The sequence below is a fragment of the Lynx rufus genome, unplaced genomic scaffold, assembly GCF_022079265.1.
Source record: "Lynx rufus isolate CCGP_SWC_20201006 ecotype Redwood Valley unplaced genomic scaffold, mLynRuf1.p SCAF_10, whole genome shotgun sequence".
Classification (NCBI taxonomy): domain Eukaryota; kingdom Metazoa; phylum Chordata; class Mammalia; order Carnivora; family Felidae; genus Lynx; species Lynx rufus.
Genome location: NW_025814824.1, coordinates 58,647,298 through 58,674,733, shown reverse-complemented (window position 1 = coordinate 58,674,733; position 27,436 = coordinate 58,647,298). Strand labels below are relative to the sequence as shown.

Genomic DNA, 27,436 nt, shown 5'->3' with positions numbered 1-27,436 from the left:
GTGGCTCTCTTCTGAGAGAGGTTCCCAGCCCACAGCCTTTCCTCTATCTTAGACTTTCTACGTGACCTTGGACAAGTCCCTCCTCGGCCTCAGGTTATGCATCTGAAAAATGGGGAAAGCAACGCCTCAGGGCCCTTTTGGCTCTAAGACTTTAGAAGTTGTGGTTCTAGGCCCAGACTCAACGAGTGTGGCTGGAGGTGTCCCTCAGGGTGTCCCCACACTCCCGACTCTCCGGTGGGAACGCTGAGCCACCACTTCAAATTTTAGTCAGTTTTTATGCACCTCGCGCCACCGGGTGGAAAGAACATGGGAACCAGGATGAGTAGCTCCTCTCTGCTTTTGCAGAGATGGGGGTTTCTGCTCCAAGATGGGGTCAGGTTTGAGCGGGTGGGAGAGGGATGGTGGGGAGGTGGCGAGGATCGGGACCTGCACGGTCCCAGACAAAGGAGAGACAACGCAGCCACTCCACCCCAATGCACACCGCAGCCTTCTGGGCCCCAAGAGGCCGCTTGGGGCCGTTTTGCGCAGCTGTGCCCTGGAGGGGGTGGGGATGGTGTCAGCACCGGAAACTTATCTACCGGTTAGGGGCAGCTGTGTCTGGGACAGTAACAGAAGGTGAGACCGAAGGCTAACTCAGTGTAGGGAAGTGGTGCAGAGGTAGAGAGAAGGGAGACTGAGGCAGAGAATGAACCAGGATTCCTCTCAGGGGCAATCAGTCTGTGCTCTGTCTTCCTTACAAGCCTAGGTCTGGAGAAGTTATCTCAGAGCCCCTTTTTACGTTTAATATCAGAGGATCATTACTTGTGAATTACAAATGGTGGGTTTGGGGACCACTTCCATGAGCTGCTGGGGCTAGAATCTTCAGTGTATTTGCCAGTGCCTCCTGGGTGTAGAATGGCTGTCACATGCTTCCTTTTCAAAGTCCATTCTTTTGCTTGTTGTCTTCTGGACCAGGAGAGTCTGCTAGAAATGCACGCATTTTGTCTTAAAAGCAACAAGAAATTCCCCGGAAAAGGGAAGGAGGAGTTTTCTCTACAGCAGCCTGGTGTAGCACGCCTGTCTTGGCGCAGCCCTTGCAGATAGAACTCGCCTGCCCACCTGCCTGCTTCAGGGACCCTCATTAGCACTGGACTAACACGACTGGCTTCATTCAGTTCCCAAGAAGTCTTGCGTCAGATGCAGTATTACTCCTGGAAACAGAATCCTTCAGCTGCGCATCACTAGCCCCCAAAGCGTCTGGCAGTTCCTGGTCTGAAGCTGGAAACAGAGGCTCAGGGCTCAGTGCTTGGACAACCTGGTCCAAAGCCTCAATTAGTCTCCTCTCCCAGGAGCACCCTGATTACTAACTTTAAAGGGGTGTGAGATTTCTTTCCTCTCAACGTCTCTGCATTTCTGTTAGCTCAGAATTGGGGTGTCCTGGGGGTAAAATGAGGGAGGGAGGTGGACGAGGCGGCGGCGGCAGCGGCTTAGTAGGCTCTTGAAATGTTTAAAATTGTGAAATGTTTCCTCTGGAAGGAGTTCCATTAAAAACTAGGTAAGCCAACTCTACCCATTTTACAGATGAAACTGAGCTCAGAACCGGGTAGATGTGCTCACACTACGAGTCTATTGCGAATCTGGTGGTGCTTAGATTGAAAACCGGATCTCTTACTGCGTTCCGATTTTTCCTCTAATATCCGTGTGTAGATTTTCAGGAGACTATTCCTCCACCCTCACCGTTCACCTCCCCATCCCCACTTTGGCCGCCCCAATCTCTTAGGGCATTCCAAGTTCCCAGCACTGCGGCGGGGAGGTCAGGCTCCCGCGGGATCTTCGGCGGGACTCTCCAGGCCCTGTGTAGATCCCCTTACCCCTCCCCCCATCCGCGCTCCGCTAGGCCTTCGCCCCGCGCGTTTGTCAATGAACGTGGCGCCGCCGCCTGGGCCCCGCCCCCCATTCTCTCCTATTGCCCAGGTGTCCGCTAATCAGGCGGAGCCCGCCGGTTGCTTAGCCAATGGGACGCTGTCTCGGGCCAGGGCCGGCTGCCACAGCTCTGATTGGCTTGATGAAGCGTGATTGGCAGGTCAGCCCCCGCCTCGCCCCCGCCCGGAGGGAGGCTGAGCCCCGGGCGGCGCTGTCCACACGCAGCGGGTCCTGAAAGCGGCTCCGGGGCGGCGCGGTGGCGCACTGTGCGCGCCGAGCAGGCGGAGGGCTAGCGCCGGCGGCGGCGGCGGCGGCGGCGACAGCGCGGGGAGTCAAAGCCGACAGCGGCTCCATCTCAGCACCGGCAGTCCCAGCGGCCTTGGTGGAGAGGACCTTCCGCTCTCTCGGTCCCTCGCTTCACGCCAGGGGCAGGCGCGGCGGCCGTCCCGGAAGAGGCAACTGGAAAACAGTGGAACCAGACCCCTGAGAGAGGGCAGCGGGGCTCGAAGAGTTGGTGGGCGTGAGGCAGATACTCAGGCGAGGAGGCGACTGTCGCTGTTGTCCCCATTCCTGGTCCCAGCGATGGGGGAGCATCGGGGGCCGGGGGAACTTTGAAGCCAGAAGCTCCGGGGGTGTGAGAGCTGCAAGCTCCTGGGGACTGAGGAGTCACGGCCCCAACGTCAGTGACGGAAGCGTCTCCGAACCCGCCGGGGCCCCAGCGCCGCCAGAGAGGAAGTTCTTTGCAACTTCGTCCGAGACGTCGGAGAGCCGAGTAGAGAGAAGCTGGGGCTGCAACTCCAAGCCCCAGAGATTCAGAGAAGCAGAGAAAGGATCCGGTGGAGACCGAAGGGTCGAGGAGAGACTCCAGAGGCGGCGAGGCCGCGGAACCAGCCTGTCTGTCAGTCCGCGGGCCTCGCTGCCCCCTGAGTGAAGCCAAGGGCCGTGTGTCCCGAAGGCCTCCTCAAAAGCCGCTCCTACCGGAGGCCGGGGGCTCTTTGCCGTCCCGGAGACGGGCCCCTACGCTATGCCCCCGAAGCTGCCGGCTGCTTGGCCGCAGCTACTTCGGCCCGGGTCCGCAGCCACTGCCTGAGCCAGCCCGACAGGGAAGCCACCAGGACTTGGGCGCCCCGCTCCCAGCCGGACGGCACTAGCACCGTTTCCCGCCTCTAGGCGCAGCTCTCGGCGATCTCCAGCGGAGAGGCTCTGAGAGAGGCCCGGCAGCTCCAGCAGCGTTTTCCGAACCCAGATCGCACAGAACCCGGCCTGGCGGCTCGGCTCCCTAGCCGCGCTGGGCAGCCCCTTGGCGCCGGGAGGCGGCGGCGTGGGCCGGCCTGCAGTCTGGAGCGCCCCGATGGAAATACACTGTAAGCACGACCCGTTTGCATCCATGCATAGTAAGTAGGCGGCGAGCTCGCTTCTCTCACTCTCCGGCCGGGACGGGGTTGGGTGTGCCGGACCGCGGGGCAGGTACCAGGGCCAGGAGGACTCAGGACTTCCGTAGCAGCGCAGTCAAGTTGGCAAAGTGCAGTGCTCCCAGGCAGGGCATGTGGAACGACGCGCCTGGTTGTCCGACCCAGAGCTCGGCCAGAGCACCTGGTACCGGGAATCCCGCCTCCAGCAACGCGTAGTGTAGGCAGCGAGTTGCAGCCTCTCCAGGGGTTCCCGGGCAGCAACATCCCAGCGTGTTGGGAGAATCCTGGCTCGGACCTGAAGAGGGCTCCAGGCCTGGCTAGTTGGAGGGCACGAAGTTGTAGGAGAGGTCAGTCTAAGTCTCAGACAGTGCCCCACACCCCAACCTGGGGTGGTGCCTTTTACAGCCGTGGGGCATCGAAAGGGACTGAGGCTTGGAGGGAAATTGGGGCCCTGACCAGCACCTGTGTACTTGTATGTGTGGAAGAAAAGGCTGAGAAGTAAGCAAGGACACCAAGTCCAGAGCTCTAAAGGCGCCCTGGAGTTGAGGAGTGGGATCTGAAAAATCAACAAAGTGGCGTTCCCTCAGCCGAGCTTAGAAGCTGCCGATTCATACAGAGACCCTTAAAGACACTATCAAGTCCTTCTCTTCAGGACACTTGCCTCATGATGGCTTCACCCCTTAAAAAAAAACAAAAACCAGAGGTCAGTTAGTCATAACAGGCACCCCCCCCCCAACCGTGGCTTCTGTAGGAGACGGGAAGGGTCATTCTGGGCACAGGCGAGGCCGACCCAGCTGCCTGACCCTTCGGGATCTGCCAGTTCACCCTTTAGCACAGCTTCCTGTGAGATGAGCGCTTCTCTCAGGTTGAGTTAACGCCGGATTAGATTCGGAGATTTCAAGGAAATTCCAAGTGGAACGAATCGCGTTTCCCTTCTGCTCACTGCAGAGCTGGGCCGGAGCAAGGCGCCAGGCTTTGGCGGCATCTAGCAGGGTAGCCTGCTTGAGTCCCCACGGGCAGCAGGTCAGGGAGTTGCTCCCGGACTGGGAGCTTACCCAAGCCAGGTTTCCTTCAGACAGCCCAGGATCCTGCTTACTCAGCCGTGAGTCCCCTATTTAACAAAGGCAGCACAGACCCGGCTGGAGAGAAGGCAAGCTTCGGAGGCGGATTTGTTGGTTTCTGCCCTGGAGGGCCGAGTGGCCTGGTAAGCAGGGAAATGCTGATATAAGCGGCAGGGGCTGGTTGCGGGCAGGTCAGTTTCTCTTTGTGTCAATTTCCCGAGTGCAAGGTAATCCACCAAAGCAGCGAGGAGATTTGCGTACAGAAGCGGCTTGCGCTGGTCCTACCCCAAACGATTCTTCACCATTTGGGGCCTGTGCCAAAACGGTTTCCAGTCCATGGTGACCCCAGCGTCCCTGGCAGCCCTCTCTGGGGCAGACTTGAGCCATGCTCTGGGGAGGATCTGTTCTCGCAGAGCGAGCGAGAGAACAAATGAGTTGGGGTCAATACTCTGAGAGGTGGACAAGCCTTTAGCTCAGCTAAGGGGCGATTGGGGGACAAAATGGAGAGGGTTGACCCCTGCACTTCTCTCCTCGCCAGCCACAATTCACAGAGTCTCGCTGCCTCCTGCGGAGAGCCGGGAGCCCCAGAAGTCGTGCCGGCCCTTGGGGAGATAGCATCAGAACCAGTGGTCTCCTGGTTTATGCATGAGGGTGGAGAAGGCAGCTCCTTCCAGGTGCTAGTTAGCCAACCGAAAATGCCAGTGTCTCTGTCCCTCCTTGTCCCTGCCTTCATCTGCCCCCTCCTCGAGAAGTGCTCCCTCCTCCCATTTTCAATCATCCCGGCAGCATGGTGGGGGGCTGGGCCCCAGCCAGCCTAGCTTTCAGAGCTGGCTTCTCTGGAAGTGCCTTGGTTCTGACGCCTAAAGCTATTTGCTTGTACACTGTAGGCCCACCCTGGCCCCCAATTTGTTGGCTATTGAGGGGGGTCAGCTTCTCCCCCTGCTTCCCCCATCTCCCCCATTCCCAGTGGAGCAGGACATCATCTGTGGGGAGGTGGTATTGGGGGAGGGCAAGGCACTGCTGGGAAATTGGCTTCTGTGTTCTCTTGCCCCTACTCCCTATTCTAGACTCATCCTTTTCATCAGCACAATGGCCTCCCACCATCCCCGCATAGATGTCTCCTTCCCCCAGGTAGGGTTTCCAGTTATAAAGCACTTTCATGGGCAATCTCCTACCTAAGTGTCATCTAAACCCTCTGCTACACCCATTTTACAGAGTATGATAATTGAAGCCAGATAGACAAAAGGACTGACAGGAAGTTTACATGGGCAGAGGTGGAGCTGGTTCTTGGGTATCCTGGATTCATGGAAGGGGAGAGGGAGGGACTCAAGATTCCAGAGAGAGGGCAGTGGCCTGAGTGAGTACACACGTGTGCAAGACACTCTCTCTGTCTGGTTTCACTATACCTGTACTCATGATCGGACTGTCCATCTGTGTCAGCGCCTGTCTGTCAGTTAGAACCCATTAAGGAAATTTCATCCCTCGTCTTTCCCTGTGTCCCTGTTTGCATGTCTGTGTGCCCCTTCATTTATCCTCTCTGGTGCCACTAGGAGGAATTTCAATAACCCTGTGGGGTTCTGGAGTTCAGTCTTCCCTCTGAGTCAGCAGAGACCCTCTCCCCAGGACTCTTTACCCAGTCGTGGTCTTCACGATTTGGATAGGGTCCCTGGTGGGTAGTATGTCCTTATCAGGGCCTAAGGAGCATCTGTGGAGGCCAGCCCTTCCAGACCAGAGCCACAGAGGCCTCGGGGTATCTTCAACCCTTCTCCCCTCACCTTCTTCCAAACCCTGAATAGTCTTCCCTGTGGGGTCAGTATCTGTGTGTCTGTTTCCTGGTCTTTGCCTTGATTTGTTTGCATCTGTCTCTGTGCCAGGCTCTCTGAAAATTCTACTTGGCCTTGAGAAGTGTAGCTGAGAACATGCACCGCTCAGGAAGTGAACCCTCAGCCAGCTGAGGTCCATAGGAAGTAGAGGCTGGGACTTGGGTCCTCTGAGGAGATGCAGGGCCGGAGCCGGGGTCCCAGAAAACAAAGATTCTTCTCCAAAGAAGTCCCCTGTCTTCCAGATACCCCTTTACTGGGCTTCCTCCATTTTCTCTTCTGGTCTTCTTGCCTCCCATGTACACCACACTCACCTTTCTTTTCCTTGCCTGTACTAGCTGATCCATTCCTTTTTCTCTTCCTCTGCCTTTCTGACCTGAGGCTTCCCTTCTGGGCTCTCTGTCCTTGCTGTCTGTGTCATTTAGTTCCTATGCATTGCAACCTTCCCCTCCCTTTTCCTCTCTTCTTTCCCCATCCTGCCTCCCTCTTTCAGGCCTCTGGTTTTACTTCTTTCTAATCTCAGGGTGAATGGGAGACACTGTCTTCTCTGAGCAGGTAAATTACTTCCCCACCACCCTTGAAATGTTCTCTGTTGGATAGGACTGTGACTTAGGCAGAAAGGGCTCACCTAAGTGAGTTTGGGAGTCTTCCCAGAAAGTTGAGGGAGATTGGGGGCTCCAAGGTCATCCTGAGTCTGAGGTCAGCTGTGGTTATTGGATCGGACTCTGGAAGAACATTGGTAGCCTTGTCTTTGTGGTCAAAAGTAGAGAGTTTGGGGCCTTGCTGCCACCTAGAGTGCCTGACCCTGGGGGTTTTTCCCTGATGCAAACGGCCCCCGAAGCTCACAAATGTCCTGCAGGACTGCTCTTGGAAGTTAAGTCCTCTTGAAGGTTGCCACTCTGTTTTTGGCAGAAATTTTACATTGCCAGTGGTATAGGGAACAAGCGATTGCAAATGGGTCACAATGCCTGGGCTATAGGTTATCTCAAAAGTGCTGGATGCTTTTGGCTTCCTTCTTGTCCTCTTAGATGGGCTTGTACCAATTTTGAATTTACTTTCTTCTTCAGGCCAGCCTGTTCTTTAAAGATCTGTACAATCCTTTTTTATTAGATGCTCCCAACCCCAGAACAAAGCCTTCTTAAGGCCCTCAACCAGGGGTGGCTGCAGTCTTTCTGTTTTGGGTGAACTACGCAGTTTTCTTTCTAACTGCAAAATCCTGTTGGGGATGGTTTTCCTTTTTCTGATGTTTGGGGTGTTTTAGAACAATCAAAACCAATGAAAGCTCGTTTCAAAAATGAGAGAGAAATTCAGCTAAGAATTAGAATTAGGTACTGTCATTACCTATAAAATTATGTTTTTCCTTGAAATCAGTCTGAGCTTGGAAATTTGGGAAATATTCAATTAGGACCCTCATGGGAAACTTCAGTGAATAGCTTTGGCAGTTTTTAGGAAATAGGTTATGTTATGAGTGTCCCCCCCCCTTTTATTTCAGATGTTGTTCATGAACTTAGATAGTAATTGAGTGCTTGGTGGGGGATTGCTGAAATGAGGTGGCTATTTTATGTTTTAGAGCTGGAGACAGAGAGACAGAGACAGAGAGAGAGAGAGAGAGAGAGAGAGAGAGAGAGAGTGTGTGTGTGTGCATGTGTGACATCTGAGATGCCCTAGCTTCCCTGGTACAGTCTAGTCTCAGGCAAGTCCCAGTTTAGATAGAGATTTCCCCATCATTGGCCTCTGAGCTGCCAGCAGCATTGATAAATGCTTGGACTTGGCTTTTGGCTTTTGGCTGTCCTTAGTGATGTCAGTTAGTGGCTGATTAACAGCCACAAGGTCAGTGATGTTACATACTGGATGTTATATACAGTGGTGCTATACTGGATCACTCTGTGTTTACTGGTTTTGCTATTCATTTACTTGGATTCCTGTTTCCCTCCAGATGGACTTTGGTGTAAGAGAAGGGAGCTTATTGGGTGGAGGAGACACTTTCCTGGACTCCTTTTACTTAAAATCCATCTCAGAGCCCTTGTAAAACCTGGGACTCGGAAGCCTTCTCCAGCTTCTTTATTTCCCCTAAACCAACTTAAAGCTGCTTGTCATTTGCAAAACACTTCAGCAATTCCAAGGAAACTCTTTTATAACAAATCCTGATGTGGTAGAGTGGAATGTGATCCTCTGACCCATTTCTTTTGTGTGCTCCGAGAGGGTACAGTCTGCATGTCAACCTCACCTTTTTTTGTTTATTTTTTGCCTTTACTGAGGGATGCACCCCATCTTGTTAAAGAAAAGATTTTTATCAAGGCAGTGGTTGGGTTTTGTTTCAGTACTCTGCAGACACTATTTAAATTAAAAAAAAAAATCTTTAGCCTTTGAATCAGATTGCTGATTAAAAAAACCCAAAACCCATTTTTCCCCCTGAGATCTAGGTTTATTGGAGTAGTCCTTTTCACTTTTACAAATATTTGCTAAAAGGAAAATAGTTATATTTTTAAAAATCTCTTTAAATTTGATGTATTCTAAAACATTTTCTCCCCAGGATCTTTCTTAGACCTCAGCATCATGCATGTAATAAGTTAGGTCTCTAGTATAGATTGGGGTCTTTCACATAGTCCATTGTTAACAAAAAATTACAAGGCAAATTACAACAAAAATTGAAGGATGGGGATGCTTGTTATCAATAGCCCGACTGGCTGAAGATGGACAAAGGCAAAGGTTAATTTTAAAAAGCAATCTGAGGGGCTCATGAAGCCTGCACGATCAGACTCCCGGCTCAAAATCTCCAGCCTGCGGCCATTTCTGATCAGAGGGGCTGTGGGTGCTTACAACACACTTCTTCTTTTATGTGACTGGTTCTAACCACCCTTTCTCTCTGCTTTTGTTTTTGATCTGTTTCAGGACATGGAGGAGTGAATCAGCTTGGGGGGGTTTTTGTGAATGGACGGCCACTCCCGGATGTAGTCCGCCAAAGGATAGTGGAACTTGCTCATCAAGGTGTCAGGCCCTGCGACATCTCAAGGCAGCTTCGAGTCAGCCATGGTTGTGTCAGCAAAATTCTTGGCAGGTAAAGGCAGAAGCTGCAGGCTTCCCTTGATTTTTCAAATAACGACCTAAAACATGACCCAGTAGCTGTCCAACGTGCGGGTGTCATTGAAAATCATGGTGGCACTTCACCCACATGCATAATACTTAAGAGTTTGCAAAGCTCAAGCCATTCAATTCAAAGTAGTCCTGGGAAACCCCTGTTTCAAGTGACATGTGGAATGAGGTGACTCAATCAGGAATGACATGTTTTTTGAAAGCCTGGTGAATTATTCCAAAGAACCCAAGAATAAGAGGTTCTTGGGAATTTCCCCTACTCATGTTAGGTGAGTCTGGGGCCTGAGCAGGGCTGGGTGGAAAACCCACAAGTTATAAAATCACGTTATTAGAGTTCAGTGTTTCATTTTAATGTCTTCAAAAAGCACATTCCATTTTTAAAAGTCAGCTGTCATTTTCAGTTTTTGGTTATCACCAGCCTTATTATGTTGGGCTGTAGTATTTTCCTTCTACACATTTTGTTTCCTTTGTAGTGACAGGCATCCTAAGCGTATATTAGAGAGGGAAAAAAACTCAAACGCTAACTCTCAAATCTGACATTTGAAAGTTGCCACTTGACCCGTCGATTTGCAGCAAGCAAAATACGAATAATGCCAATTCTCCCAGAGGGCTGTAGAGCCCAGCCTTCGAGCACTCCTGTGTGTTTTCTCAGGAGAGCTTCAGTATGGTCCAGGGAAGCTTGTTTTGAGAAGGAAACAAATCTACAGAGGCCAAGTGCCTGAGCCAGGTCTATCCAGCTAGTCAGTGCTCGGACTGGGAAAAGGCCTCAAGGATTCTTAGACCACTGGCACCTTACCATACTGCAAAGCCAAAGCCACAGGCTTGTTTCGGGGCACGTGAAGTTGTTCGAAGTGTGCTCTGGCAGCCACGGGTGTTCTCAGGTTTAGTTGTTTAGAGCTCTCTCAGGATTTTTCTCCCTGGGTCGGGAAATAACCTTGGTCCTGTAGCTTGCATTATGATTTGAGAACAGATGCCTGAAGAGAAAATAAATATTTTGCAGTATGTCAGTGATATTGTGACTTTTTGCTTGCTCTCTCCCTTTCATCTGCTGGAATTTAAGAAATTCTTTTAGATGGAAGGAATAACAGTTTCTAACCTTGGGGAGCCTTGCTGGAGGCCAAAGGAAGAGGTTTCAAGGCCAGGGGTCTGGCGTCCCCTTTGGGGACCTTGATCCTTGTGTTAATTCCTTATCCCTTACCTACCTCGGGTTGCCTCAGCCAGGGAGGCTCTGGGCTCCACTCCTGTTTAACGCTCAGCAGCGAATGAGCCCCAGCCAGAGTTCAAGGAGGAAGGCTGGACATTAGCACGGTGCTCTTGTTAGACGGTGGTTTGAGGCAGGAGGACGAAAGTGAGGATAAAAGAAGAAAAATACAGGAGAGGGAGATGAAGAGAAAAGAGAATCGTTCATTTAAAAGAGAGAGAGAGAAATAGAGAAATGAAGACAAGAAAGAAGGAAAGAGAAAAAGAGAGAGGAAGGAAATATTTGAGATTATCCCAGTGTCAGGCTTCAAGAGCCAAGCGGATCTTCGCTATCTTCTTGGGAAGCCTCTTCATTGCATTGAGGGAGAGAAAAAAGAAGGCCCTTCCTTTGTGTTTGCTGAGACATCTTTGCTGAGCCGACATTTTGCTAGCTATCTGAAATCTTCTTAGGACGAGATGCCGAGCCCTTCTTAGAGGGGACGTCCAGATGCCAGGTCCTCATGTTCTGGTGCCCTGAAGCCCTCCAAATCTCCCCTGGAGACCAAAGGGGACAAGGACCTTCCCAGGCACAGCCGGCAGCCTCCGGAGGCCCAGAATAGATTTGTCACTAGGTAGAGTGGCACTCGGAAGTTATGCGCCGCTCTGGTGCCTGGCCGTTTAAGTTGTCAACAATAAATTGGAATTTCATAGCTCATTATTTTCATAACTAAGAACCACAGTGGACAAAATGTCACTCTAATTAGAACTGCCTCTTAAGAAACAAGTTCAGCCCTAAAACAGTGTGACTGGGAATTTCTGAACTGGGCTGTTCCATCCACTTATTTTATTTTATTTTTTCGGTTACCGAAGAATTTGGTGGGTGCGCTCGGAGCGACAGATTATAGAGAGTGTGTTGTGTGTGGTGGCCGTGGTTTTCAGAGGGTGCATGACAAGGCAGGCAGAGACCCTCATCATCTTGGGAAGGTGGCGATTTGCCAGGAGTGTGGGCATTCAGTCCACAGAGCTCGAGGCTCAGGAGGGGCTGGAGAGGCACAGCCTAGTGGCATGTGAGGCCCATTTAAATCCACCCAGAAAGCCTGGCTCTTGTCTTCTTTCACTGGAGCCTGGCTGGGAGGTTCAGCCCGTTTGGAATTGGGTGGTATGTTACACAGTAAGAAACAGTCAGAGGATTTTAATCCGCAACACGTGCTTTTTATGTTTTGCAAAGCTTTTTCTTAACCATTCTGCATTTCTGCCCGTGTCCTGGGAGGCAGGCAGGGTAAACATCCTCCCCTTATTATACAAATGGGGTCACTTGGAGGCCCAGAGACGCTAAGTGATTTGGCCAAGGTCACACAGAGCCACTGACTAACACGCCCACCTCCTCACTCCCAAACGAATGTTCTTTGCATGGAACTACACTGTGTTGGTGGCTGCCGTTTGTCTGTCGTGTGTAAGCCAAAAGGCGGCATGGCTGTTTTGCTGAGATGAAAGAGCAGTTTTTCTGTCTGATTCCTCACTTTATACAGTTGCCAATTGGGGTTTCCCCTGGGGTGCCAGGACTGCCTTCTAAGGGCCAGGCTGATGTGTCAGTCAAAAGGCAGACAGAGACCTCTTCGTGTGAACACCACAGCCTGCTATGGTTGGCACTGCTCAGGTGGGCTGGGTGGAGGGCCCCAGATCCTGCCACCCCCGCTGCTCTCTCAGCTGCGGCAGGAACAGTGCAGTCCCATTCGAGTGATTACAATTGGAGTACTTAGCCCAGGGTTGTCCTTGCGTCTGTAACTGCTACCCCAAGCCAGTGCCTGTCCTAACAGGTGCCCAGAGAGGAGTGAGTGAGTGAGTGAAAAGAGGTCTGTGAAATGCCTGGTAAACAGTAGAGCTTCCTACAATTGTCATCATCCCCATTATCATTTTAATTTTCACAATCAAAGCAGAAGTTTGCTCTAGTGGGAAGAGGCCAGAGTCAGACTTGAAAGCTGGGACCGCCTCTGGCTTCCAAAAGGGAGTTGGGCAAGGCACCTGCTCTAATCATCAGTTTCCCCTCCGTAAAACCCCGCTGGCCCCTTAGGATTGACGTGGAGATCCAGATAATTTGAGGCAGAACTCTGTAAATTTTAGAGCCCTGTGCTGAATAATGAGTTATTGTGTTGATAGTAACAAATGACTTTTTATTGTAAAATTGGAAGGATAATTGGAAGCTGCAGAGATTGCTGTGCGCCTTGATTTAGCTCCCTTTCTAAACTTCTGACAAAATAGTGTTTTCTTGGATGTTTCTTAAAGACTGTGACTAATAATTTTTCAGTAATTACAGAAGGGGGAATAGGTTGAATTTTGCCTTATTGTCCAAATTTAAACATGACTCACTTTTCTCAATGAAAAACAGAATTTCCATGTCCATATCACTGCTCTCAAATTATTTCATCTGTTTCTAGAATGTCCATTAGGTTGGCCCTAACTAGATTTCCCCAGGCTGAGACTTTCAGCATCTCTTTATTTATTTATTTTAAGTGTTTATTTATTTATTTATTTATTTTTTTTTTTTAAATTTTTTTTTTTTTCTTTTCAACGTTTATTTATTTTTGGGACAGAGAGAGACAGAGCATGAACGGGGGAGGGGCAGAGAGAGAGGGAGACACAGAATCGGAAACAGACTCCAGGCTCTGAGCCATCAGCCCAGAGCCCGACGCGGGGCTCGAACCCATGGACCGCGAGATCGTGACCTGGCTGAAGTCGGACGCTTAACTGACTGCGCCACCCAGGCGCCCCTAGTGTTTATTTATTTTTGAGAGACAGAGAGAGAGAGAGAGAGCGCATGAGTAGGGGAGGGGCAGAGAGAGAGAGAGGAAGACACAGAATCTGAAGCAGGCTCCAGGCTCTGAACTGTCAGGACAGAGCCAGACATGGGGCTTGAACTCTTGAACCAAGAGATCAAGACCCAAGTTGAAGTCAAATGCTTAACTGACTAAGCCACCCAGGCACCCCTCAGCATCTCTTTAAATGTGACTAGTCATTGGGTCTTGGGTAACACTTCCCACCCATCCCATGGGAGAATCATCTCTTTGCCTTACCTATTATAAACAATTTAGGTTGAAAATTTACCAGTCATTGGGGTGCATGGCTGGCTCAGTTGGCAGAGCACGTGACTCTAGATCTTGGGGTCGTGAGTTCCAGCCCACATTGGGCATAGAGTTTACCTAAAAAAAAAAAAATTACCAGTCAGTTCTAAAATGTCTCCTTAGCTAAAAAAAAAATCTCAACTACAAGATAATCTCTTTTGCAAGCGGAAGTCAAGAATTCCTCTGTAAATATTGAGAGACGTCTAGTGAAGGCTCAGATTCAGAAAAGGAATCAAGTAATTTTTTTCCCTTGAAATGATCTTTCACGGCACTCTTCTCCCCGGTCTCGGTTTTACTGTAAAACCCTGACATCCTATTTGTGTTAACGAGGAAGAGCTGATAGCATGGAAATGTCCTTAGAAACAGCGATTTACCTCAGGGGAGGTCTCTGGAAGAGCTGCGGTGACTTGTGGTTGGTTTTTATTTATTTATTTTTTTGATTGCTTGGGTTTTGACTTGTATATAACACATATTTCCAGTTAACTCTGGAATCCAACATTTCCTTTCATTTTAGGCTAGGGCTATCGTTGTAATCTTATGGCAAAAAAAAGTTGCACTTAAGGGATAGTGTCACAGAATGCAGATGGAATCTGCTAGGGGATGTGAGTACTGGTAAATTAAAGGTACAAGCCAACTTTCTGGGGGAAATTTTAGCTCGGGGGCCAGGCCACTGTCCTGATTTGGCCAATGGGCCTTGTGTAACCCTGGGCAAGCCTTTTAACCTTCATGGATCTCTGTTTTATACCTGTAGATGGGGACCTGTTCATTCACTTATTCATTCATTTATTCATTCAAAATATGTATGTGCTTTCGAACTGTGGTGGGGATCAAATGGGAAAGCTGACTTCAAAGTTTTCTGTAAACTGTAAAATGATAGATAAATGTGATAGTTAATTAACTAATTAATGCATAGCGTCTGGACCAGCACCGTCCAATAGAAATATAACACGAGCCACGTTTGAAATTTAAAATTTTCTGGTAGCATATTAAAGAGGGAAAAATAAATAGGTATAATTGATTTTATATATTTTATTTAACCCAGTATATGAAAAATGTGATCACGTTAGCATATAACCAGTATAAAAATTATTAATGAGATATTTTACCTTCTTGTTTCTATACTAAATTTTGACAATCTTGTGTGTGTTTTATGCTTACGGTACACCTCAATTCAAATGAGCCATGTTTCAGATGTTCCAAAGCCCCATATGGCTAGGCTAGGGCTGCTGAATTGGACAGCACAGATTTGGATGTTTTCTGGACAGAGTAGCTATTTTGTTGCAAACATCCATTTTGCCGGTTCCTCATGGCTAAGCTCCTTTCTGCTTGGGTCCTAGGTATTATGAGACGGGGAGCATCAAGCCTGGTGTAATTGGAGGATCCAAACCAAAGGTCGCCACGCCCAAAGTGGTGGAAAAAATTGCTGAGTATAAACGCCAAAATCCCACCATGTTTGCCTGGGAGATCAGGGACCGGCTGCTGGCGGAACGGGTGTGTGACAATGACACGGTGCCCAGCGTCAGTTCCATCAACAGGTGAGGGGCTGGTGCCTGTGGGGGGCCAGGGATCGGGGGGAGTGGGACATCCTGGAGGCTCTGTGAGTGCCTTTCCTAAAAGTCTGGTCTCTCCATTCATCCAGGCCCCTTAGGGGTTATTGGACAGGAGGGGTGCTAATGGGGCTAGATTGATCTCTCTGTTGCCCTTCTTATCTTTCCAAAGTAGGCAGGGGTCCTAGGCTCAGGGAGGGAAGGCCATGTCAGTACCCAGGCTGCTTGAGAGTCTTCTGAGCCCAGAGTGATTTCTGTCACTCTCCCTTTACCGCCGCCTCTGTGTGTGGGACACTTAGCAGCAAACTGTTCTGATCAGGCCTTGACAAATGTCACTTCTTTGTAAGCCCGTGCTCAGGGTCTCCGCACTGGCTGATATAAATCAGAGCTTCCAAGGAAGAAAATCCCTGCCTCCAGTTTGGGGAGAGGTTGAGCCGTTGAATGTGGAAAACAGAGCCTGGACTTGAAGTTGAGAGATTTGGTTCCTTGTCCCAGTTCTGCCACAAACTCCAAGTGTCACCCTGACAAAGCTCTTCCTCTCTTTAAGAGCTCAGAACCTTGGTGGTCCTGATGTAGGTCAGTGATCTCCAAGAGTGACGTCCAGGACACCAAGATGCTGTGGAGTTAGGGAGCTGCCCTCTCCCCAGTTTCCCTCAATGTCACCCATGGAGAGAAAGAACCAGAGAAATACCATGAGTACCAGGCATGGGATCTTCCTGCGAGCCACAGCGGCACCTTCTCTGAAGTGTGATTCAGGATATATCTAATGGAGCTTTCAGAGCTTCAAAAAATTTCTGAAAGAAAGTATTCTATTATAGGGGCACCTGGGTGGCTCAGCTGGGCAGGCCCCCGACTTTGGCTCAGGTCATGATCTCATGTTCTGTGAGTTGGAGCCCCGTGTCGGGCTCTGTGCTGACAGCTTGGAGCCTGGAGCCCGCTTTGGATTCTGTGTCTCCCTCTCTCTGCCCTTCCCTGGCTCATGCTCTGTCTGTCTCTCTCTCTCAAAAATAAATAAACATTAAAAAAAATTTTTTTAAATTTTTTTTTTTGAATGTTTATTTATTTTTGGGACAGAGAGAGACAGAGCATGAACGGGGGAGGGGCAGAGAGAGAGGGAGACACAGAATCGGAAACAGGCTCCAGGCTCTGAGCCATCAGCCCAGAGCCCGACGCGGGGCTCGAACTCACGGACCGCGAGATCGTGACCCGGCTGAAGTCGGACGCTTAACCGACTGCGCCACCCAGGCGCCCCTAAAAAAAATTTTTTTAAAAGAGAGTTTTCAATTGTAAACGGCAAAGTCTTAAATCTGTTAAACCTATAGAAGTCAAGGATGAAGTTGTGAGGTGAACAGAAATGATTGTTCTCTAAACTCCACAAAGAAAAGAGAACCAGCTGACTGAAAACTTGAATGGTTCCCATTTCTCTAAGGTCACACACTACCCTTGTCTGTGCAGAGCCTGTCCAGGCATAGCAGACCCCTCACCCCCCAGCAGAAAGAGGTGGTCAGACTAGAATGTCCCTGAGATCCCTTCTGGGCTTGATGGTTGTTCCTTCTGTGATGACTCGAATGCACAGAATCACTGTGTGAGTGCATCTCTTGATGTTTTGAGACCTGCTATTTCATAAGCCATGAGCCTGTTTCCTTTCTCTCAGCAAGTCTTTATCTTGGTCCTGACATCATGTGAGGTACAGAGCACAGAGAGGGGCACCAGGTACACTGTCTCGTAGTCTCCGTTCTAGAGGGCCTCCTTGCATAGGATGGCATTCAGGCATGCATGAGAATTCTGGTCAACCTGAATTAGCTGAGGAGATAGCAACGGTTGTGGTGGGTTTGGGGTGGGGGGGATAACTTCTGTTCTTCTGGGTTATGGGGGCTCCAGTGTGCTTTGGGAGTCCCCTACTTCTGGCACGTTGCAGGATTACCATCACACAGAGCAACATGACTTTTTCCCACGTCTCCAAGAGCCCTCGTGTGGAGTAAGGCATACAACGCCTATAGCGATGGGGGAACGGAAGCCTTCTCTTCAGAGGAACCTCCACCAAACCCATGGTCAGGCTTTGGGGGCCCGCAGATATCCCAATGTAGGGTGTACGTGTAATTGGTGGTTTGAAAGATAACCCTGGGTTGCCCGTGGGGGTCCCAAGCTCCTAATGCCTGCTGTTGGCAGGCAGTAATGTAACAAGTGAAGAAGGCTAGGTATGAGGTGATAGGGAAAGGTGGGGTCTGTGGGAAACTGGACAGCACAAGAGTTACTGAAGGGGTAGGTGCTTCTCAGTTCCAGCCGAATGCCTCCAGGATTTTTTTTCAAGTTTATTTATTTATTTGGAGGGAGAGTGTGTATGCGCCCGCGAGCATGCGAGCCCACCAGCAGGGGAGGGGCAGAGAGTGAGGGAGAGGGAGAGAATCCCAAGCAGAGTCTGCGCTGTCAGCTCGGAGCCTGACACGGGGCTCAGTCTCATAACCAGGAGATCGTGACCTGACCTGAAATCAAGAGTCGGACGCTCTACCGACTGAGCCACCCAGGTGCCCTCCAAATCTCCATATTATTAAATGGTGGCAATGAATTTCAGTGAAAAAAAAAAGTGCCTTACAGGACAAGCATAACTCATTTGCAGGGCTCCAGCTTATATCTTCTGTAATACAAGGATGAAAATGGTCATCTATTTATGATGAATTTGCTTTAATGTATTTTAGAAAAATATAAGTGGAACACCAAGCCAGTGAGTGTGAACTTTATGAACTATCCCTCCCATTTACGGTAAAGAACTCGTATTGCCTCATAAAGTAAGTCTAAGTCAAAACGTAAGTTACTTGACAGGAAGATACGAAGTGAAAAGAGCACAGTGGCCCGATGGAGCGGTGGAGGCCGTGAGGCGGGACTTACACAAGTGTCTAGGGAAGCCATGGACCAGCTGGTGCTTTGTGCTTGGAGTTGCGCTGGGCGGCTGCTTGCTGGTTGCTGGGGCCGTGGCTAGCCTCAGGGGCTCCTGTGTGTCCACAGCGGTGGCTGTGCCTCTGAGGTGTTTTCAGGTCTGTCGTCTCCTGTAGCCCTCGAGGCTTACCTCTGTTCTTTGGCAGGTATAGAAACTGAGGCCCAGAAGAGAGGTGTAGAGGAATGATGATTTTGAGGTAGAGATGGGAGTAGAGTCCGGGACCCCTGATGTTAGTAAGAGGAGGGCCTGTCTTTTTCCACCATTGCCCTGTAGGACTCTACCCGTGACAGAACTGAGGATCCGAGAGCAAAGAGGCAAGGAGCAGTAAAACGGTCATTCCTACCATGTCCGCGCACCTCGCAGCCTTTGCGCTTTGCTTCCTGTCTGCAGCTCCCTCTGTGACCCACAGCCCTCTCCTGGGCACCCTGCTGGGGGCTCTTCTCTGGGGGCACACTGTGGCACTTCACTCAGAGCTCTTTGTGTCTTTAGCCAACCAAGCCAGCAATGCAGATGAACAAGGACACTGTTGGTGCCTCCCTCCCACCGCCACCCGCCTCCCCCTGCCCCGTCCAAGAAAGCCTGAGCCATCCCTGCGTGCAGTTTTATTTTCCATATGAAGGCAAAGCTGCTCTCCAAAGCTACGTTCAAACGGGTGCAGTTTCCAAGTAACTGTCTCGCAAACGTCACGATCATGATGTAAGAGCGTCCACAGATTCCTCTCCCAGCTCTTGCCTCCCCGGGGGCAACTTCTCACTCTTCCCCTACTTCACACAGCTAAGGAGGGAATGGTGGCTGGATTTGTAGCTATTCCGGTGGCAGCAGTGTCGTCTCCACTATCCACCCCTACCAGTGTATGCCTTTCTGCTGTCTTCTGGGAGAGCAGCCTGGGAACCCGTGACTGACACGGAATTCAGTGACACCGAACCTGTTCTGCTCAGCATGTGGGAGATTTGCTGGGACATGAGCCATCATGTTTATGTGGCTTCCTAAGGACAAAAAAGGGCTGGGGGTGCTGCATGACCTGCACCAAGGATTCTTAGAATCCAGCCCAAGTGTCAGTGGGAGGTGACTGTCCAAGAGCTGATGGAAGCCGGTAATGGAGCCTTCCTTCTGATCCGGTCCCAGATCTCTAAATCAGGGGCCAAGTGGTGGGGACTGCGAGTGGCACTCCCAGTTAGAAGGACGGTTCCACTTAGCAACAGTTGGTTGTTGTCATGTGGGAACGTGGGATCAGGATTGCTAGGTGTTTGGATTTTTCAAGGGAAGCTACAAATCCGTGCATTTATGTAAAAGCTCCCACCCTACAATTATTGGCAACTAATTCAAATAAAACAAATGACTGTGCAGGCCAAACAAAACTCATTCAGGAATTGATGTGGCCTGGGGATGACAGTTTGTAAAGTCTACTCTTAATCTGAACTTGGGCAGCAAGACTTCTGAGAGTGTTTACCCATTCCCCTCTTTCTTCTCCACATCAGTTGCTGGCCTGGGTGTCACCTGTGGGCCCCCTCCCAGCATGGCCCAGTTGGACCCTTGCTTTGGGATTCTTAGCACAGCTGATGACCCAAGATTCTTACTGCACCAACGGCAGTTTGACCAGTGCAGTAGATGTGGGCATATCTTCAGCCCTGTCTTCCTATTTCCTTTTTAAAGGCACCATGATTTTCTCCTTCAATGTAATTGTGTAATGGGGGGTGGGAATGGAGGAATAGGTGTGTGAGAAGACCTAGCCTTTCAAAGAAGTGAGGGTGATGTTGAAATAGGATCCTTACAAATGCCTGTAATACCTGAAGCCCTTGAAGTTTAGTCCCTCAGTTTCTAAATGGATTTGGAATCCAAATAGACTTTATGTCTCCTATAGGAAATATTTAGCAGAGGGGCCACTTCTTTTGAATGTGGTGCAAAGGAAATTGCTCGAGCATGGGAGCTGGGAGTCTGGGCTGACCTGCTGTGTGACCCTGGGCAAGTCACTTCAGCACTCTGGGCTTTGGTGTCCTCATTTGCAGGAATTGGTGGATTGTTGAATTCCCTTCTCTGCTGGACCATCTAGGATGCTCACATGGCACCCAGGATCATGCTCATGCTCAGCGAAGTAAAGGCAAAACCCTTTAGTGTTAACTGCCAGGTAGCCAGACTGTCTCTGGTTTAGAAGAGGTCCGGAGTATGACTCTTACTGTGACACGTCTTGACGATTGCTTGTTAATTTAAAATTTTTTTTAGAATTGCTATGATTCAATTAGTCTTGTCCTTCCCACTACCATTTCTTCTCAGTGGAAGATAATGCTCTTTGTTCCTTTTTTTTTTTTTTTTTTTGGCAGCTGCTGCAAGCAGATGGGCAAAATCTCTATCCCTGGGGACAGCTTTGGAGGGTTCCCTACAATTCTGGTCTCGCCTATAAAGGACAGCTCCTCTATAGCCTTAAAATAGGGTGTGGGGATGGCTACTTTTCCCTCCCTAGTTCCCAAGGGGATCTCATGTGTTTTTAAGGCATTTGTGGAAAATATGAACCTTTTAAGGTTGAAGCTGGTCTTTAATCTTTCTGAAGATACTACTGAAGATAACAGCTAACATTTATAGCAAACTTACTGTGCAACAGCTGCTATTCTAAGTAATTGATTAGTTTCATTCTCATCATAACCCTATGATGTAGGAATGATTCTTGGTCCCATTTTGCAGATGAAGAAACTGATGCACAGAGGAGTTAATTTACTCAAGGTCATGCAGCTGGCAAATTGGAAAACTGGGTTTCAGACTCTAGTGGTCTGATTCTGGAGCTTGTGGTTTTAATCAGTATGCTGCAGTGGCCTCTTAATGATTTGTAACAATTAATAATGTTGTACCAAATGGCTTATAAATATTTTAAAAGAAAAATAAGGAAAACATAATTTTCTTTGCTCTGCCTAGGTACAAACTTAATGGCCAGGCAATACTCTGCAAAGCTAGGACTTTATAGGAAATGAATATGAGAAATAGTTCTCATATATTTTACCATACATTTATATGTACATAACCCATAATATAGGTAAACTGTATTTGTATAGCCAGATATTCACATTAGCTATATCTCTGTAGACAAACACACATGTTTCCTTGGAAAAGGTGACATACACACAAATACAAAAATTAGATCAGATTCTAACTTAATTCCAGGTGGTCCAAAAGACTATCTCACTCCCAGGTCCTTGTCAATATGCTCCATGTTTGTTTAGTTAAAATAAGAATTTTGAATATTGGAGGAAACAAACCAACCCTGAATGCATTTGAAGCAACACTTAAGCTGACTCATAAGAAAAAGGCAAAAGGCCCTGGGGGCTCCAGGGGCCTGGACTCCAGGGGACCTGTGGTTGGGCTGTGGTGTGAACAGAAATGTCCGTTCAGGCTCTCAGCTGGGCATGCTGAGGGGCCTTGGTGCCCGCCACTGAGCTGTGAGATCTCTGAGGGCACAACCCAATGAGGGTATCCTTACTCCTCTCCATTTGTACAAGCTGGAGACTCAGTGCAGCTTGAAACTTGAACTTCCAGAAATAACGGTCTGGAATGTGAAAAAGCCTCTCACCTAACACTGAGTGAAGAGAGCCAGATACAAAACCATGGATGCGTTTTAATCTTGATTTTGTTAAGGAAATGGGTATTTCCTAATATGCATAGGAATGTTAGCATAAAGGAGGTACATCGAAATGTGATTTTAGATACCTTCTTTGTATTTCTCATCCTAATAGTCTACAATGAGCACAAAGTACTTTTATAATTAAGAAAAACCCTAATAACTGTTCTTTTAAAAGGTGATCCTTGGAGGCTGGAGTAGAACGTCTCCAAAGAAGCTGAACATTCTGTTACCACCCACCCTTCTCCCTAATGAGAAGGGAGAAGCTTCCCTTCTCAGGGAAGGAGCTTTTGTGCAGATCCCACAGGGACTTTGGGCCCAGCCCTGGTTGGTTGCGCTATGACACACAGGGCTTGGGGTCTCACGGAGGAGACCCATATGAGTGTGCTGTTCTAGACAGAAATTTATAAGCTAAGCTTCTCAGAGCCCAAGGTCCTACAGAAGAACATCAGAGCTGCCGGGGCAAAGGAAAAGCAGTACCACTATTATCCCTTTCATACAGTGGGCTTTGTTTGAAGATTTTTTTCCCCAAAAAAGGATTTAATTAGAGTGGTCTGTTCCAACTTCCTCATTGTATTGAGGCCGGCAACAGAATGGACTTGCCCAGGGTCACAATCAAGTTCATCATATTAGAACTAGGGCAAGGTCTCTGGAAAGACAGGCCAGCACACCCCCGGCTCCTGGCCTTGTTGGAGCCTAACCATGTGGCTTTGTACAAGGCAGCTTTGGAGGCTTCCTCTTAGCAAAGCCAAGCCTGTCCCGGCGGCACTTTAACCCTTTCTAATTTCAGAGCAACATGCATCTGCTTCCTTGGTAATTTTTAATGGGTGGGGATGTGGCTCTCTCCTGCAGAGAAACCAGAGCATGTGGGCCCCCAGGGAACAGAGAGGTCACCTGGTTCAGTCCCTTCATTCCACTGAGGGGGAGGCAGAGGTCCAGGAAAGGGAAGAAAGTCCCTATTAGCGTCCCTCAGGGAGTTCCTTATGGAACTGGAGCTGCTCCAGAGAAAAAGATGTCTGTTTGTAACATTAATGTGTCATCCTTTTTCTACACAAGAGGTACTTGAAGCCCAGAGAGGGGTGGGAACAAGTTACCCAAAGACACCCAGGGAGTTAGGGGCTGAATTGGGACTAGTCCATAGCGCTGCTAACCCCCTACACTCCCAATCTGGGGTCATAACCTCCCTCCTCGTCTGCCCCAGCTTGCCAGGCCTTTTCCGTGCATAGCTGGTTGAGATCTCTTCTCCGTGGTGGTAAATAGCCATTAATTTTTCCCCCAACTGTCCACAGGATCATCCGGACTAAAGTACAACAACCCCCGAACCAGCCGGTCCCAGCTTCCAGTCACAGCATAGGTAAGAAGAACTTTTTAAAAAAATTTAAAAATCTAATGGGCTCCAAATATTCTAAAGAACTTTTTAATCATTCTTATGGACAGATAATTCTGCATAAAACACTTCGGCACACGTACTAATGCGCCTTCTTTGTCATTCTCCAAGGGCTGAACCTGGTAAATGAATTTTATAAATACTGCTAAAAGGTTTTGAATTTTACTGATTATTATGATAAATAGCTTTCACCATGAGACAGAAAATTGAAATCTAAGCCAAAAAAAAAAAAAATCCACTAATGGGGGTCTATAGAATGTCAGATAATTAAAGTAATAAATCAAGAAAGGGATACTTATTCATAACATTTTCTGCATCATTAGTCAGTAAGTAGTTTTGAATGTGTTTTTTTCTTCTATCAACCAGCCCTTCTACAATTCTTTGTGCACTTGCAGTCTTGAGTGAAGATGTGGCAAAACTTCCCAAACTTTCTCTCCCTCTCTCTCTCTCTCTCTCTCTCTCTCGCTCGCTCACTTCAATCTCATGTACTCCATGAACTGTCGAGGACTGCCAGTGGGGCTTTTGATACTCATGGGAGATAGTCTGAGTGAGCATGACTTATAAGGGTGGGGGTCCTATTTCCAACTACTAAAGAGTTCAGAAGTTTCGCTTGCCTGTCCTTTCCCCGAAAAGACTGTGAGATGAAAATGACATGTGTCTATTTAAGACATATTTCTCCACTTGGGATAAAGGGAACACCTCTGGGGGGAAAGTTATTCTACTATAAGAAAGTGCTGACCATTCAGTTCAGTAAGCCTCTGACAGTCCCAGTCAATGTCACTTAATAATGCCTCAGACTGTGTAATGTTTCCCCACCTTTGTCACTCCCTCTTTAACTGAAGAACCCCCCCCGCAGTGATGGGGGATGGGCAGAGGCAGGCTTATAGTTCCAGCTCTGCCATTAACTCATCCAGTGAGTACGTCCCTTTACTTCTCCGAGTCTCAGTTTCCCCATTTGTGGACTGATGTACACAAACTAGGTGCTCCCTGAGGTTTCTGATCCACCATGGTTGCCTCTGTGAATAAAGGTAAGAGAGAGTTCCTCCCTTCCATAAAATAATTATTTAGGAATCCATTCAAAAAGTGTTTGCTATGCCCTTGCTTTGCATGGAGACTAGTGTTATAAAGGAGGCAGGACAGAATCTCCATTCTCATGGACTTCTCGGTCTAATAGGGGAATGTAACGAAGAGAAGTTTGCAAAACACTGAGATAAGGCTCAAGAAGGAAATACAGGATGCTGTGTGAGCCAAAGGAAGGGAACTGTTACCAGCTCTGTTGAGCTGGTGTGAAGAAGGTTGAGGAGGGCTCCTGGGGAAATGTTTGTGGCTGAGATTTCCCTTGTAGCTTTAACTATTTCGGATGACGGAGCAATGAATATGAGACTAAGAATACCCGATAATATTCTTGCAATTGGGTTAGAGGAATAATTCTACTTGTAGGTCAGCAGAATGCTTTGTCTCAGAAAGTTTTATAAAAAAATGTACCTTGTATGCGTACAGGCCTTTATCGTTTACAGACTTATTGAGGAGTGAGGAAATGGAAGTTAGAGAGATTGAATAACTAGCCCAAGGTCACATTGCTCATAAGTGACGGAGCCAGAATTGGAACCTGGGTCTTTGGAGTCTGGCGCAATCACAAGATAATCAGAACTATCACTGGCTCTTGTCAGCAACATGGCGAGCCTTGGTTATATGTGGTTGTTGGTTTTTAAAGTACCAAATGACGTGTGATCTTCTTTCTTCCTCTGTTCTTTGCACCTTAATACAGAAAAGGTTGTGAGATTTGCATAAATCTATTTTGAGGAGCTTCTTCTGGTGAAGGAAAAGAGAAGTTAACGATTTCTACTTCTGTGTCTCCTAAGGAAGATCTAAAATCTAACTCAGATATGAGAAGAAAGGCACTGTTCCCTCTAGGTCTGTAGGAGCAAGAGCTGGATATGCTCCAAGGAAAGCAACAAACAGCTTCTCACGCAACACCACCATTTCTAGTAATTTCCTACACTTTAGAGTCAAAGGCGGCTCCACCTGCCTCCAGCTAGTTATAGCCCAAGGAAATGTGTCAGAGATTGGTTTGTAGGTTTTAATGAACCAAGAGAGAATTCCCACAGCCCAGGAATGGAAATTCAGCTGTACAGCTTGAGAGGACCCTGACGACTTGGCTGCTCTTTTCCCCTGGACTCTGGGGTTAGGAGTTAAAGTGAAACTTGCGCAAAACCTCCCCTCCCCTCCCCTCCCCTGTTCTTATCCTTAGGAATGTAGAGACCTGGCCTTAGTCACAATAAGTCACTGAGCTCAGCCCACGTTTCTGGGCAGGGGAAATCAAGACTTTAAGTTAGTAGACCTGAGGCCAAGTGCTGGTGCTACTGCTTATTGGCTAGATGACATTTAGCGAATCACTTCACCTTATGGCGCCTTCAGTTTCCTCCTTTGACCCAGGAGTATAAATAACAACACTTGACATTGTTGCAACCGTCAAATGAAAAGCAAGGCATTAATGTGAAGCGTATTATTGTTCTTCATTATTACTTAACGAGGGGCAGATTACTGTAAGGGTTCAGACTTCAGTTTCTGGATTCTGTGGCCTTGGGCAAGTCGCTTACCTTTCCTGAAGCCTGGGTTCCCTTACCTTTCCAATGAGATAACAACATCACCTCCCTTACAAGATTGTTCTTAGAATTAAATAAAATAATGCCTCAATGATGCCTGGCACAGAGTAAGTTCTCAGAAAACATCAGTTATCATTATGATATTATACATATCGATACATATTATATGTGCACAATATATATTCTATTATATAGCCTATCATTATTACATAATTAATATTGAATGTGAAAATCCAGGTAAACTAGAAGGAGAAAAGACAGTGAGGAACTATAAAGAGAAGGAACAGTTTGCCATTTGGAGTTTTGTTGGCTAAGTGTATGAGTGTGCAGGTATTTATGTCTGTGTGGATGGGTGGATATGTAAGCAGGGAATGCAGCTGCCTAACGAGCGAGCGGTCTAGGCTGGCTGGTGGTAGGCCCCAGCTCCCCCCTCTCTCTTCGCAGTCCCCCTGCTTCCTGCATTCTTGGACAGGATTTGAGCTACTGCTCTTCTCACGCTGTCCTGTGTGCCTTTCTGCACCGTCAGCCCTCCTAGCTGCCCGTGCTCCCCCTTGCATCCCCCCAGCAGCAGAAAACCGGGGCAAATGCCCCGAGGGCTGCCCCCATCGCCCAGGTGTAGACGCTGCCATAGGGCGGGTGTCCTCAGCGAACACTCACTGCATCCCGCGCTCCCGCTGCTCCGCAAACAGTGGCATCCAGCCCAGTGTAGGGTGAGTGCTTTTGTTTTGGCCGGCTGCCCGGCAAAGCGCCCGCCCCCACAGCCCTCCCGCCGGGCCCTGACCAGCCCCTCTCCCTCTGCACAGTGTCCACGGGCTCCGTGACGCAGGTGTCGTCGGTGAGCACGGACTCAGCCGGCTCCTCGTACTCCATCAGCGGTATCCTGGGCATCACGTCTCCCAGCGCAGACACCAACAAGCGCAAGAGAGATGAAGGTAAGAGATGCCTCTGCAGTCCTGTCCCGGGCGGACCCGACCGGACGGGATCTGCTGCGGGGCCGTCAGGGAGGAGTAGAAACAAAGATGCCTGATGAGCACTGGAGTCCCCAGGTCGGGTGGACACGGGAAGGGGCTGGGTGCCCTGGGAGAGGCAGGCAGGATACTGCCTGGGATTGCGGATTTCTCACCAGTGTGCCCTCATCTTCACCCCTTGGGTAAAGGAAAGAGGGCCTGGCAGAGTCCTTGTGTTCTGAGCTTTGTGGTCTGTAAGAAACCTGTGTGCAGATCTGATGCCCAAGGGCAGGGTGTGCAGGGTACAGTGCAAGGCCTTTTGTCTCCTTTGTTGGGGAGCCTGGGAGCCGAGGGCGTGCTGGGTGCCCTGCAGTGAGAGCCGCACACCTGGGCGGAGGGGGTCAGCAGGTGGGTTCTCCCAGCTGGCTCTCCCAGAAGGCCTCCGACGACGAAGGCAGCGATGGTGGGGGGCTGAGGAAGTTAATCATCTCATCTCTGCCCTTGGGCCTGGAAGGAAGGAGTGCAGTGGCCTCCTGGGGATTACAAAGATGACAATCTTCCCAGTTGCTTTTTCTGAACCCCTGTGTATGCCTGCTGCCTGGGTCCCGGGAGCCGGCCATCTCTGTCCTGCACACAGGCCCACCTTAACCTGGCTTTCTGTTCCCTGATGGGCTGCCAGTGCAGCTGACGTTAATGGGTTTGAGAGGAGAAACGAACCCCTGGGAGTCTGTAAGACCTTCTCCAGGAGAGGGGGAAGAAAAAAAAAAAAAAAAAACGCCTATGGTCTAGGGCCTGAGAGCTGCGTGACAGAAATCTTGATTCAA

The 27,436-nt window shown here is 49.0% G+C and overlaps 1 protein-coding gene across 2 annotated transcripts in view; it reads left to right on the top strand.

Moving 5' to 3' along the window:
- The window catches only part of PAX5 (paired box 5), a 191,661-nt gene that overhangs the window by 4,444 nt on the left and 159,781 nt on the right, over positions 1-27,436 (top strand). For both annotated transcript variants that reach the window (XM_047066368.1, XM_047066362.1), the window contains exons 2-5: positions 9,088-9,253; positions 14,924-15,121; positions 22,962-23,026; positions 26,469-26,597. In XM_047066368.1, the coding sequence (XP_046922324.1) occupies positions 9,088-9,253; positions 14,924-15,121; positions 22,962-23,026; positions 26,469-26,597 (558 nt within the window). The remainder of the gene's footprint in view (positions 1-9,087; positions 9,254-14,923; positions 15,122-22,961; positions 23,027-26,468; positions 26,598-27,436) is intronic.